The sequence below is a fragment of the Chrysemys picta genome, chromosome 11 (genome assembly GCF_011386835.1).
Source record: "Chrysemys picta bellii isolate R12L10 chromosome 11, ASM1138683v2, whole genome shotgun sequence".
NCBI classification, from domain to species: Eukaryota; Metazoa; Chordata; order Testudines; family Emydidae; genus Chrysemys; species Chrysemys picta.
In genome coordinates, this window is record NC_088801.1 from 37,744,245 (window position 1) to 37,758,963 (window position 14,719).

The 14,719-nt window shown below is 42.5% G+C and overlaps 1 protein-coding gene across 4 annotated transcripts in view; it reads right to left on the reverse strand.

Annotated features, from left to right (window-relative positions):
- The window catches only part of LRP2 (LDL receptor related protein 2), a 176,802-nt gene that overhangs the window by 41,715 nt on the left and 120,368 nt on the right, over positions 1–14,719 (reverse strand). For all 4 annotated transcript variants that reach the window (XM_065561806.1, XM_024114865.3, XM_065561805.1 and 1 more), the window contains exons 46-56: positions 14,410–14,529; positions 12,249–12,380; positions 10,382–10,583; positions 9,648–9,943; positions 8,494–9,010; positions 6,956–7,108; positions 6,514–6,684; positions 4,579–4,802; positions 3,935–4,112; positions 2,695–2,891; positions 487–732 (exon numbers count right to left, since the gene is read on the reverse strand). In XM_065561806.1, the coding sequence (XP_065417878.1) occupies positions 487–732; positions 2,695–2,891; positions 3,935–4,112; positions 4,579–4,802; positions 6,514–6,684; positions 6,956–7,108; positions 8,494–9,010; positions 9,648–9,943; positions 10,382–10,583; positions 12,249–12,380; positions 14,410–14,529 (2,436 nt within the window). The remainder of the gene's footprint in view (positions 1–486; positions 733–2,694; positions 2,892–3,934; positions 4,113–4,578; positions 4,803–6,513; positions 6,685–6,955; positions 7,109–8,493; positions 9,011–9,647; positions 9,944–10,381; positions 10,584–12,248; positions 12,381–14,409; positions 14,530–14,719) is intronic.

Sequence of the window (14,719 nt, forward strand, 5' to 3'; positions counted from 1 at the left end):
TTTACCCACACCATTGTGTTCATATCCAAGTCAATTAGATTTAAATTTGAAAGTAAGAGATTTATGAGCAACTGTATTAAAAGATTCATGAAAATCCAAGTGTGTTATGTCTGTCACTTTCCCTTCATCTGCTAATTTTACCAGTCTGGCAAGAGACATAATCAAATGTGCCTGGCTAGATCTGTTCTTTACAAACCATGCTGCATGGGTTCTGAGTTCTTTACAAACCCATGATTGGTTCAAAAACCTTGTAAATGTTTAGTGACTTTTTCCCCCTGCAGTATTTGTTGCTTGGTATCTCATGAGACTCTCTTGCCAAGTCACAAAGTGCTGTGTTGCAGTGCCAGTTACCTACTGCAGTTTAGCAGTCAGTCAGTTTGTAGGATTCATATCTCCTCAAAAGCAAACCTCTTGAAAATTAAGCAATGCCATTCATGCTGCCTATCATGCTATAATGTAGACAGCTGCCATTGATTTAGTGCTTACTGCATTCGTGGTACGGCTCGTCAGAGTGATCACCACAATCATCATCCACATCACATTTCCAGGACTGAGGGATGCAGCGGCCATTGTCACATTTAAACTGGCCTGGAGAGCAGGTCCTACTGGCACAGTGAGAACTATCCTCATCTGAGTTATCCCCACAATCATCTTCTTTATCACACTGCCAGGCTTCTGGGATACACCGTTTGTTGGCACACTGCCACTGATGTGTCTCACACTGGTGATCAGCTGAAAGAATACACATTTTTATTAGGCTGTTGAAGCTTATAGGAAAGATCTAGCCCTTCAGTGTTATGGGAACTGAATCTGTATTATGTCATCATTGCGTATTAAAGAAATGCTGGTAACTCAATCTGAGCTTAGAATTTACTTGTCCAGTTGAGATACTGATTTCTAATCCTGCGTGGCTATGGCCCACAGGCTGCTTTCATCCAGCTCTCAAAGGGTGCGCTATACAACAGAGAGCCTTTGGGGAGAAGACAGACATCCAGAGTTGTTGCTGCCCAGTGCAGGGTGAAGTACAAGCCCAGCTGTCGCACTGGGCTAGGGCAGAAGAGCACAGTGATTCAGGGCACCTGAATGACGATATGGCTTTGGGCCACCATGCAAATTCTGACAGTGTGGTGGGCCAGAGAGGAACCACTCTAGTTCCCCCCGGCATACTCTCCTGCTAAACCAGCATGCTGCACGCCAGGACACTCGGCACAAGTTAATGCTGCTCAGAGCACCATTAACTTTAGATCCACAATATCTATCTTCCTCAGAGGGAACTCATGCATAGTCACAGAGCAGAAGTCAGTGTTAGCAGTGGTGGGGATCTGGTGAGGCTTGTGATGTTTGCAGAGTGGGAATCACATTAAGTACTAGCCTGTGAGCTGGGGTGTTCACTTTGGCTTTCCACTGATCTCCAGCCAACATGGTTTGGATACCTCTCCCATTGCCCTTTTTACATACACACTAATCCCTTTCTCCAGGAAGAGAGAACATAGCATGATTTCTGCAAACTTCAACACACAGCTTTTCTAAAGCAAGTTTTCCCCCTTATGTAACTGTATGATATATGCCAAAATTATCTGTATTCTACCCAATAAAATAAAGAGATATATGAACTCATTATGCAGCTGTCAATTTCTTACATATTTAATATTCCCCTGTGCCTTACTTAAGAGCTTGACGGTTTGAAATTCATGTAAAATTGAGGTTTCATTTAATTATGATGACATTACAGAAAATACTATCATATGCTAATGGAAGTCAGTGAAAATATCAATTATATGACTACACAGCTTCCTTTTTCCATTCTCACTGCTCAGACTGCAACTCTCAATATAATATTATTTACAAGAGGAGAATAATTAGCTTTCTAATTAGACACAAGCACATGAAACAAGATGGGTTTTAAAAAATGTTAATACACTGTCTCACAATTATAATTAGATGCCTACAATTTTTTAAAAAATTCCATCACATTCAGTTCTCCAAAACCATCTGCCTGGGTGTATTGCATTTTGAGCAATTTTCATGTGAAATAATGTTTTAATTGTTTAAAGATGCAGATTATGGTAAGAAGCAGCATGGTCTGATGGACTGAGCTGGGAGGTAGAAAATCTTCAGTTCTGATCTTGCCTCTGACACCCAGGGTTTGTCTACATAGAGTTGTTTGTTTAAGATGTTGCGCGGTAACTGCCCCACTAGCTCCTGCTAGCACAAACTAAAAGGTACTTAGTTTGCAGTAACCTAGTCCTGTTTGAAATGTTAACACAAACTAGGTACCTTTTAGTTTGCACGCTTTAGTTAGTGCACGCTGCACCTCACACCATCCAAGTCTGGACTGTGGGACCATGCAGACAAGCTCAATTTCATGGTGTTGCTTTGGGCAAAACACAATGAGATCTATTTTACGCTGCCTTGTATCTTACACCAGTGCAAGTGAAGCAAAGTGAGTGTAAAGCATTGCCACTCTGATTTGGTAGCATTTTACACCCTTTTTACCACCACTTTGCACGGGGGTAAATGACTACGTAAGGTGCAAGGCAGCAAAAAAATCAGGCCTAACATCTGTAAAATACGGATCATGATTCTCACCTACCTCTTAGGGCAGCTTGTGAGGATTAAATGGTTAGTGTTTATACAATGTTTTGAACATGTGAAGTGCTACACATGTGCCAAGAATAATTATCTGACATTTACCACAAAGTACATGATCTTCATCTGATCTGTCAGGACAATCTGGAAGAGCATTACACAAGAAATGGGGACTAGTGCAGTTCCCATCACTACATTGGAACTGTCCAACACGACAATATCGGTGTGGGCAAGTCGGCGGTTCATCAGAGCCATCCCTGCAATCTCTCTGTCCATCACATTTCCACCAGATCGGTATGCACCTATAAAGAGAAAATAATATTTCCTTTGATGAAGCAATTGCTTTACAGGTGTCCAGCCATCCCTTTAAGGACCAATTGTGGACAAGCTTTTGCCAGTGACATATCATCTTGCAACATTTGGCTTCAGATATTTCTTGAGCCTCAGTTCTACATGACATGAGGCCATTTGTCACATTATAACAAAATATACCACAACATGGTGTTGCCAGTAACAGATATTGATGGTGAAACCTCTGTAACAGGCTCACAGCAAATTAATGTGGACTCAAGTTTGCAGTATTTTTGTGCAAACTGTCACTCAGGGCTTTCTTGAGATTCATCATTCAGACACCTAGGCAAGCCAAATGTTAGCTGGATAGGCTGAGAGAGACAGAGAACAAGATACATTTCCATAAGTGATCTGAAATTTAGATGGAGAATTCCATTAAGTGCATAATTTTAACAGTGATCTATCCATATAAGCAATGGGTGCTCCAGTGTGAGGCAGCACTAAGACTGCTGGTGGTGTAGAGCCAGGATAGCAGGTCTTATGCCTGTCCCCCCAGTTCTGGCTCCTGCCACGTAGGGGTGGCCATGGAAAAGGGCCATGGCTGTGCCACCGCATCAGCTGACCCCTTGCTGCCAGAATGGACCCTATGGGCCATTGGCAACCAGAATAACTTAATCAGTTAACAGCAGAAACAAACATACTGCACAGCATGTAGAAAAGATAGGAGCAGATTCATATTTCATGAATTCACTGGGAAACGGCCTCTGGAGCAATGCATGACTAACACCCCAGTCCTTATTGATTAGCCATGTGATACAACAAAGCAAGGGCATTAATAAGGAGCTCATCCCATTAGCTAGAAAGGAGGACTCTGCTGGAAATTTTTGCCAGCACAGGAGTCAGACTGGAATTGGCCTTGTCTTTACTACCAGACCCCAGAACCCACAACATGGAGAATTACTACATACTTTCAAGCCTTCCAGGTAAATTAGCCTTAGATATAAATTTTATCCTTAAAGAGATATTAAAAGAAGATACTGAGCAAAGGACTTACCTTTCACTGTCTGCACAGAGGAACTGGGTGCTGGAGCACATTGGAAGGCAGTGTGCAGTGTTGCCAAGTTGTACCACCATGAAGTTATCGGGACATTCACAAGAATAGCCCTGACCTCCAACTTTTATTAGACACAGATGGGAACAGCCACCATTGTTGGTACCACAAGGATTATTCACTAGTAAAATGGAAGAATAATCATTATACTTCACACCCCCATAAACAGAAAGACCTTGCAATAGTCTCCTTTTGCACAGAAGGCATTGATATTATCTCTTCCAAATCAAAACAAACAAACAAAAAAATCAGGCACTCAGACAGAAAAATCCAAAGTCTCAACTGTAGTTTACTGAAGACGTATGAACAGTGAACCCTGAAACCCTAGAAACTGGCTTTAAATCCATACTTCAGGTCTGATTCTGCTCTCACTATTTATCTTACTTTATCAGATAGCCAAATTGAAGACCACCTGTGTAGGTTAACTAAGGGCCCGATCCTTCAAGAAACTGAGTGTGCCTCCTGTGAAGTACCAAGTACCTTCAACTCCTTGTAACACCAATGGGAGATGTATACACGGCATGAACCAGGGTTAGGCCCTAATAAGGGCCAGACATCCACATTAAATTTTAAAACTGTTTCCTCACCAATTGGCTGTCTGTATGGATGGTAGACATGGATATCAAATGGCCTGTGTGTGGTGTTCACCAGAACAGTCCTGCCTGATCCATTATATTTATTTCCCTTCTCAACAGTTCTTGTGTTCCAATCAGTCCAATAGATGGTGTCTTCAAAAACTGTAATTGCAAACGGATGAGGTAAAGTCCCATCATATACTGTGTGACGATGGTGTCCCTCTAGGTCAGAGTACCTACATGAACAAAAAGCATGCATAACACTGAGATCAAAGCTGCAAGAGCTTCAGGACTTTAATGTATCTTCTTACAACAAGCAGATCAGGTCATCAGTGGCTTCAAAATAGTTTAGTTCACTTTGAGATACATAAGGTTTAAATAGGTTTTACTTTAGTTATAGAAACAGACCAAACGCGCAAAAGGAAATACAAAGCCATCCCTAAGAAATGTATCTGTCTGTCCAATGAAGTTTTGTGCATAGATGATAGGTTACTTGTCATGCAGGAAAATGGCTGTATGATTCAGAAAGCTACTTGGCAAAATATACCACCTTTCTTCCTAAATTTTAAATATCCTAGGACTGCTATATGTTACTTTAACAACATTTTTAATAGAAAAAATCTTCTGCAATTCTCACACTTTTTTTCTGACTGTATTAATAACAAAGAAGGCTAAGTTAGAAACTCTGAACAGCAACTTTATGATTAATGAACAAATCAATTAAGAAACTTGGCAAAAATGAATCCAATGGAGAATCTTCCAAGTCTAAATTTTTGACAGAAATGCTAAACGTTAAAATTTTAACATAACTGTTCACTTTCATATTGCTCTAAAAACACTGATTCTTTGTGACTTCACAGTGTCTGTTACAGTAAAATATCTTTAATGGGTTATCTCTTTTTGTTATGACCAGGCACTAGCAGGAAATTATGGGAAACATTTTTTTTTTCTAAAATGGTTCATTTTAACATGGAAACTTGGAAAGGAGCTAAAAGAATAAACAGAAAGGAGATTTTTTAGATGTGCTAATTTGGAAATACCTGAAAAGAATCAGAAAGTGAGCTAATTACTTGAGTTGAAATTGAAGTCTAAGAATTTCATCAGCAGAAATTTATTTGACATTTTATAGACTTGTATCAAATGTAAGAAATTAACATAACAAAGCCACAGGTTCCATGCAGTATTGTCGTGAACTTTTAATAAGGGGAACATTAAGGCCAAACTTTCAGCAGAACTCTACAAATGTATGCACATACATTTCTTATAACTGTCCTCAGATCTGTGGGCAAAAAAATGGTAATTACAGATTAAAATGATGATTTGCGTATTCAGTTCTGCCTCAGTTTGGGTTTTGCATCAACATGAAGATGCACTGGCAAATTCTAGCCCAGACTGTGAACCTCTTTCTGAATTTCTGAACAATTACTTCCATGAACAATTTCTGAGATTCCAGTGAGACTACTCATGTAACTACTCACTAGTGTGAGTAAAAGGTTTACATTCTAACCCCCTGCTGCAAAGTTCTGAAGACCCACTGAAAATCTGTCCCTTATTATAATCATTGGAGCTAGCAAATATATGCTATAAAACATCAACTGCTGCTAAAGAACAAGTGGAAAAAAACCCCAAAAGTTAATTTTATCCAAATAAGAAAGGAGTCTTTCCTCTTCATCCCCTTTATATCTAACTTCTGATTCCATTTTAATTTAGAATTATTTAACCCTTTCAATTCTGATGGATTAATTGGATATGTCATTTGTCTAGCTGCACTGCGACAGGACATAAAATATCTCGGTATGTTCCATTTAAAAAAAAAAACTTGTTGCCTTGATCCATGCACAAACTGTCAGCAGTGAAGGGGTTAAAAAAATTCTTAAAATAAAGTGCTACCACTGAAATTTGGTATGAACAGTTACCCAGTTGCTTTATTCTTCTCTATGTACGTACTCAATGTAGTTTAGATGGGCATCTGCCCAGTAGAGCTTGTCGTTGGTGTAATCTATGGTGAGTCCATTGGGCCACTCTAACTTGGTAGAGATAATCACCGTCTTGTTCTTGCCATCCATGCCCACTCTTCCAACATAGGCTCGGTCTGCCCAGTCAGTCCAATAAACCTGCCTATTTAAACAACATCCATAGTTAATTTTGTAGGAAAAGATCCTGGGACAAATTCTAGAAGGTACATTTGCAATATAACACCTCATGCACTAAAACAAAACCCATCCCCCACCTTTGGTGCATTTTTGCAGAATGGGAGGATATGATCCAAATATTCTGTAATTATTCTTACTAACAGATGCAAAATGATAACTTAGCATGGACTTTCACACAAACAGCATGAGACTGTCAAACTGCTAGGTGAAAGAAAAACACTCTGGAAATGTCATACCCATATTTTGGATGAACGACAATAGCTCTAGGATACTGAAAGCAGAAGGTGTTGTTGGAGTCCACACACCGATCCACCAATTTTTTCCGGAATCTGCCATCAAGCTCAGCGACATAGAGACAGTCTTTGTATGCATCCACCCAGTACAATTTCCTGAAATGTTTTATAATGAATATTTTACACACTGCTTTATACAAAATAAAGCACCGCACTTTAATTTCACAGCTTTTTTCTCTCTAGAGTAGAGTAATGATGAATCCACTGTAATGAAAGAAGAATTAATCAGGACCACATACTTCTCAGTCCTCCAACGTGGCCAACATGACAAAAGACAAATGTTACCAACTGTTGCTCGGGGCTCAAACTGGGTAGATACAAATCCATATGCTGTACTCCCACCTTTCCCGAGCCATGTGCCACATTGCCATACCCTCTCCTCTGACATTGGCACCACTGGCCAATTACTGCCACTGGTGCCAAATTCAAAACTGTAGCTGGTCAACTGGGGAATAAACCCCCCATCTCAGGCAGCTGCCTGCAGCACATGGCCAGCACAGGGTGTCACTACCGCTCCTTTTCCTCCCCTCTTCTCTTACCAAGAAATGGCAACAAGGAGATGGCCTGGAGAGGGGCCAGCAAGGGAGACGTACAATGCCCTGGGTCATGAGTGGGGTTGCAGGTGGGGCTGCCATAAGAATCACCATCTTTCCCTCCCTCCCCTGCAGTTTGATCTCTGCTCTCACCAAACCAAAGGAGTGAAAAAATATGCATGGTTATAAAGTACTGTCACTTATGGAGACAAGGGTAACACTCTGGGTAAGACCTCTGTTGTAAGAATCATTCATCACAGCACACCCAGAAAAATCTGGTTCTCAAATGGCACTATTAATGAGGTTTCCCTGGTTAATAAGAGTATTTTTAAATATAAAAATTCAGGTTTTATCAATTGTCTTTGCTTGCTTGGTTAATATATCCCTCCCAGTCAAGACGTTTCCTATCACATCAGAGAGGTGGATCTTCTATTAATTATTCTTATTCTTATTACTATTATTAAACTTGGTCCATTAACATAAATGTTCAAAAGTCTTTGCATTACCGTGGTGCCTTTATTGCACATTCTGACTATAAGAACCCCAGGCTAGAACATGTTTTGTTGCTAGCAGAACTGAGCATAGGGCTAGGAGCCAGAAACTTTCTAATCATGCTCTGCAACTAGCTTGCTGTGTGTGTTTGCTAAACCTCTCTCGGTCTGGCTTCCCCATCACCAAAACAGGAATAACACAATGTACCCATCTCACATGGCTGTTGTGAGGATTAATTAGTGAATGTTTGTACAGCGTTTTGAAAATATAAAGCACCCTATAAGACCTAAGTAGTATTATGAATAATTATTATTGACATTATTAGGATACTGTTATACTGGGTGTATGGTATGTGGGTTGAAAACCAGTCCCAAACAAGTTTCTGAACTCATATTTTTCACATTAAAAAAGCATAACTTCCTTAATAGCTCAGAAAAGCTAAAAACATTTTCTTACCTGCCAACCCAGTCCACAGCAATACCTTCCCCATTTGGCACATCATCACTTATTACTGTCTCCTTGTTTGTCCCATTTAGGAACATTCTTTCAATGACCTTCCTCCCCACATCAATCCAGTACAACCTCTTTTCCACCCTGTCAAAGTCCAGTGCCACCACATTTCTTAGTCCTTGCAAAATGAGAGAGTAAGACTGGCCATCTGCTGTGAGATTTCTCAGATAGTAACGGTTGCTAAAAATAAGGTAGGGGGAGATATTACTATTTTGCCGGCAACTTTTTCCATCAGGCTCACGGATGTAGCCTGGGGCGCACTTACAGATGTAGGAGCCAGCAGTGTTCTCACAAATCTGACTACATACTGATGGCGTTTCATTGCATTCATCAATATCATCACATGTCCGTTTATCGGACATGAGTCTGTGTCCAGTATGACAAGAACAATAGAAACTAGTCAGGGTGTCTGTGCAATTATGATCACATCCGCTGATTGAAGGGTCATTACATTCATTAATACCTGTGGTACAAAAACAAAAACATTGTTATTCAAGCAACTGAGTTACCCAGAAAACAATGCAGCCCCTATCCAAAGTATTCATTTGAGTCAACATCATGACAAGTGGACAACAACTTTTGTTCCAAAAATACCAAAATATTCTAAATCTTGGGTGGCTACAATTGAGTTGCCAGGGGCAGATCCTCACCCAGTGTAAATTATCATGCTCCACTGAAGTCAATGGGACTATGATAATTTACACCAGTGGCGGATCTGACCCCAAATTCTGTCAGTGCAGAATAGTATTATTTCTCAGAAAGGAATACATAGATATAGTTATAACTATTTATCTGGCATATTTTCATATCTAAAATCTGTGGTGATATATTCATTCTATTTACCAAGTACTGGCTAATTTTGATGGCTTAAGTATATGAATTGATGTGCTATATTTAAAAGATAGCATATTGTGTCATGATTTAATAATTAATAAGTGTGCGATATATGTATGCATTCTTCATACATCTTATTGGCAAGTCCAGATGGAACATGTATCATCTTAATTAACCTGCTGATTTAATTTTTTTTTAAATTGTCTAAAACATGTAAAATAAAATATCATAACCCTAATCCTCTACCCGCAACACTCCACACGTACCGCATCCTTTTTCATCGCTATTATCAAAGCAATCATCCAGCCGATTGCAGATTTTAACCATTTCAATGCAGTTTCCATTGTCACATTTAAAATGATGGGGAGAGCAAGTTGCTTCTGGTGTATTACAGAGGTGTTCCAGCTCATCAGATTCATCCCCACAATCATTATCCCCATCGCAGATGTATGCCTTTGAAATGCAGCGCCCATTTTGACATGTGAACTGGTGCTGTTGGCAGGGCTGATAGATGCACCCTCTCTCATCGCTGCTATCACCACAGTCGTTCCGCCTGTCACACCTGGAAAGAAAGGTGGTGTTGTTAAACACATAAAGATAGTGACCGTTGGATGGACGGAGAGGTAGATACACACCTGGTCATGCAAATCCTTACTCTCAACAGTACCCCGTTACTCACATGAATAGTTCAAATGAAATCAAAATGTATTCATGCAAGTACGGCTATTAAAGAAACCAGTGAGACTCCTCCCATTAAAAGTAACTGTGCCCAGAAGTACAGGTTTAATGCCATCGGTAGGCTGTTGTAATATTAAAATATTCAAGCATCCCAGAGGTTTTAAAATAAAAACTTACATGTGAATGCACTGCACATAAATTATTTCACACTTAAATGTAATCCTATTTAATGATGAAGTAAGTATAAAAGCTGAAATGAATTCATTCCTTCATTTGAAACTATTTGCAAGGCTTTTGTATTGTTGCTGAAGTACATACAGACCTGTAAGAGTTTCGGATGCACAATCCATTGCTACATGTGAATTCATTTTCAGTGCAAGACCGTCGCGTGCAGTTTTGATGTTCATCGTAAGCATCACTGCAATCAGCATCTCCATCGCAGACCCACACCTGAGGGATACACCTCCTCAGGGGAGGCCTATTGTTCACACACGTAAACTCAGTGGCTGTGCAGCTGCGGTTTGCTAAAATAAAACACATTTGCTAAGTAACTGATGTAAAGTGATTTTCATTTTACATGTATAAAATATGCATTCCCCATTCACATCTAGGCATGTGTACCAGAAATTTCATGCAGAAATTCATTCAAATGCATCTTATCCATTGCAAAAAGCCATATTTATTCCTGGTGTATCTCCACTGACTGCAGCTGTGTGTGGAGGGTAGTGCCGTGCCCCACAATGCCCCAGGGAGAAGCAGCATTCCTCCCAGAGCTCCCTGGTAACCCCTGCTGTTACACGCCTTCTGCAGATGCAGCATTCTTTCCCTTGGTGCCAGGCCAGTACATCAGGAAGCAGAGCTAAGACCCTGCCTCTCCCTACTCACTCCTTTGAGATGCTTGTTCCCCAGAGGGCAAATCAAGGGAGCCAATAACTGCTAAAGGGCACAAGGAAGAGGGCCAGGCTTCCTGCACCTCTTCTCTTTGTGCATCCACTAAACAGCCTGGCACAACCTGACCCTCTGTTCCCCAGCTAATAGGATTTCTACTGGAACTTTGCTGACATTAATACCTGATACTGATTCACAAGAAAAGATGTACTGCCATGATCAGGCACTATATATGTTGAAGTTGTTACTGCAGTCTGTGTTACACAAACACGCCGTGTTAATTTAATCTCAAAGCAGTTTATAATTCCAGGCTATTGAATGGAACGGGACAAAATGAGAAGGGATTTTTTTATTAGAATTTTAATTCCAAAAATGTAGAATAAAATAAGGAATTATACAAAATAGTCTGACAGAAAAAAAGTTATGTCATGCAGACTGTTCAGTAAATCTATCTTGGTCTGAAAGCCAGTGGGCTGCCCCTAGCACAGGAGTGGGCAAACTACAGCCCATGGGCCGGATTCAGCCCGTCAGGGCTTTGGATCCGGCCTGCGGAATTGCCCCCCGTGGGCCCACGAGCCGGCGCCGCTCTGCAGAAGTCGCCGGCACCACTTCCGTGGGGCCCCCAGGTTGGGGGGCAGAGGGCTCCGTGCGTTGCCTTTGCCTCCAGGCACCACCCCCCACAGCTCCCATTGACCAGGAATGGGGAACCGTGGCCAATGGGAGCTTCAAAGGAGGTACCCGGAGGCACAGCAAGGGCAGCGCACGTGGAGCCCTCCGCTCCTCCTCCCCGCACCAGGGGCCGCAGCGCTTCCTGGAGCCGAGCTGCACGGCGCAGCGTGGGGCCAGGGCAGGCGCTGGGCCAGGGCCCGAACCCCGCCTGCATTCAACCACCCAACTCCCTGCCCTAAGCTCCCTGCTTGCACCTCGCACCCCTCCTGCACTCCAACTCCCTGCCCAGAGCCCCCTCGTACACCCTGTACCCCACCTGCACCCCAACCCCCTGTCCTGAGCTCCCTGCTGCACCCCGCACTCCTCCTGCACCCCTGCCCTGAGCCCCCTCGGTACACCCTGCACCCTTCCTGCACCCCAACCCCCTGCCCTGAGCCCCCTCATATACCCCGCACCCCTCCTCTGCCCCAATCCCTTGCCCTGAGCCCCTTCCTGCACATCGCACTCCCTCCCGCACCCCAACCCCCTGCCCCGGCCCTGCATACAATTTCCCCACCCAGATGTGGCCCTCAGCCCCAAAAGTTTGCCCACCCCTGCCCTAGCACAATACTTTATTTGTATTAGACACCTACCACAGTTATGTCTTTGATCTTCATCACTCATATCCCCGCAGTCATTATCACCATCACAGATCCAGCTTGCTGGGATACATCTGCCATCATCACACCTGAACTGGTTACTTGAACAAGTCCGCACATGGGACACTTAAAAAATGAATACAATTACTCTGCTTGTTAAACTAGCCTACACCGTTGTAATAACCTACTAATTGAAACATTCTTTAGAACAGGTTTACTCCAGTGAAATGTAAGAGGAAAGCTCAAAAATTAGAACATAGGTCAAATCACACTTGCTGAGATAAGATGAACACCACTTCTCCGTGCCCCATTTTATCTTTATTGGTCAATTACACTAACAACCCCTACAAACACATTACTGCTTTGATTATTAGTATGTCAATCTTGTTATTCATCAAAAGTAGACTGTTAAGGAAACCTGAAATTAGGAAACTTGGTAAACTTGAAGCAGGCATCAAATCTAACATGAATTCAACACTCCTGACAGTGACCGTACTAATTTTACTATGTATGTTTATAATTGCTTGTTTGTAATCAGGGGCTGAGGTTTTTGGAGCAATCCAGAGACTTTTTAGACAGGTCTTAATAAGGTTGAAGCTGTGTCAGTTTGAATTCCTCCAAAAGCAGGCATGTGTCTCAGAGCTCTAGAAATGCAGGCAAAAAGTCACAATCATTTCTACGTTTGAAATCAAAAGGTGTAGTTTTTATTTTCATAAATACATTGCTAGTAATAAACCAACAGTACATTACCAGCTATCACTTGAATTTCTCATACCTCATGAAATGTGGAGAATGAGACATTTTCATCACAAGACATCAGCCCATTTTCAATCACAAGAAAATCCTATTCTCCTGTTACAGTACCAGTTTTTTCCACTGATATCTGCCACATTGTACTCTACTCGTTTCCCAGTGATTTTGGTCTTCCTCCTCTTCCGCCCTATGGAGAAAATACCTAGCTTCTTCCCCCCACTTCCTTCTCCCTTCCCTTTCTTATTTCCCTGTTTACTCTAATCAGTTTCCATCCTGCATACAGGACCTGATTATTCCAAGGAATTATGAGACACTCAGAATCCTAGTCTCACACTATCTGAAGTTTCAGAGTAGCAGCTGTGTTGGTCTGTATCCGCAAAAAGAACAGGAGTACTTGTTGCACCTTAGAGACTAACAAATTTATTTGAGCATACGCTTTCGTGGGCTACAGCCCACTTCATCGGATGCATGTAGTGGAAAATATCTGAAGTGTAGCGCTCTCTCCACACCTTTTTCCCCAAATGTCAGAGTGCATATGCACTCTTCATGTCCAAGACCATTCCAAAATACAGGCTACCCCACATCAGCCAATTCACCAACACTGTTGTTTCAAAGGAGAAAGGAATGGTTTTCATTTACGAGTTAGCAATCATGATAGCTAAGAGAATTTGCATTCCACACAGAGCTTTTGTGATGCAGACACTAAGACAGGGTCAGGCAAACTTTTTGGCCTGAGGGCCGCATTGGGTTTCATAAATTGTAAGGAGAGCCGGTAGGGGAGGGGGTTGTGGCTCAGCCCCCACCTCCTATCTGCTCCCCCCCGAACTCCTGCCCCATCCAACCCCCCCTGTTCCCTGACGGCCCCTCTGGGACCCCTGCCCCATCCATACACCCCAGCTCCCTGTCCCCTGACTGCCCCTGGACCCCCGCCGCCACATCCAACCCCTCCTCTCATTCCTGACGGCCCCCCCGGGACCCCTACCCCATCCAAACACCCCTTCTCCCTGTCCCCTGACTGTCCCCTGCCGCCCCATCCAACCCCCCCCCCCTTCCTGACTGCCCCTTGGGACCCCTGCCCCCATTCAACCCCATTTCCCCCTGACCACCATCCACACCCCCGCCCCCGACCACCACCCCGAACTCCCCTGCCCTCTATCCAACCTCCCCTGCTTGGATGTGGCCCGTGGGCCATATTTTGCCCACCCCTGCACTAAGAAATAAATTGAAACTACAGGCTCATATCACCCAAGCCACTGAACAGGCCTTAAAATGTTTTTCCAGTTACTACCAGCCTGGACTGGATTTGTACTGCTGATCTAGAAGAGAAATTATTTATTTCCCATAACCAATTTCCTGAGCCATCCCATTCCCCAGAACAGTTCTCTTTTAACTGCACACTCACCACAAGAGGCGGGTTCATCAGAGCCATCAGCACAGTCTACTCCTTGATCACAGTACCAATGAGCAGGAATACAACGTCCAGATGTACAACGAAACTCACTATTTGTGCAAGTCAGTGAGACTGGAAGAAAAAACCTATGTATGACTTCTTTCTTTTTGTTACCCTTCCAACTTGTTTTAAGTTGCTTTTGAGTCCATGATACGCAAAAACATTATAGACCCCAAAAAAGAAAAAGAAAAAATTATGCTAGCAAGGATGCCCTTTCATATTCTATCTGCAGAGCTTTTTGTACAATCTAGCTGCTCTTTCC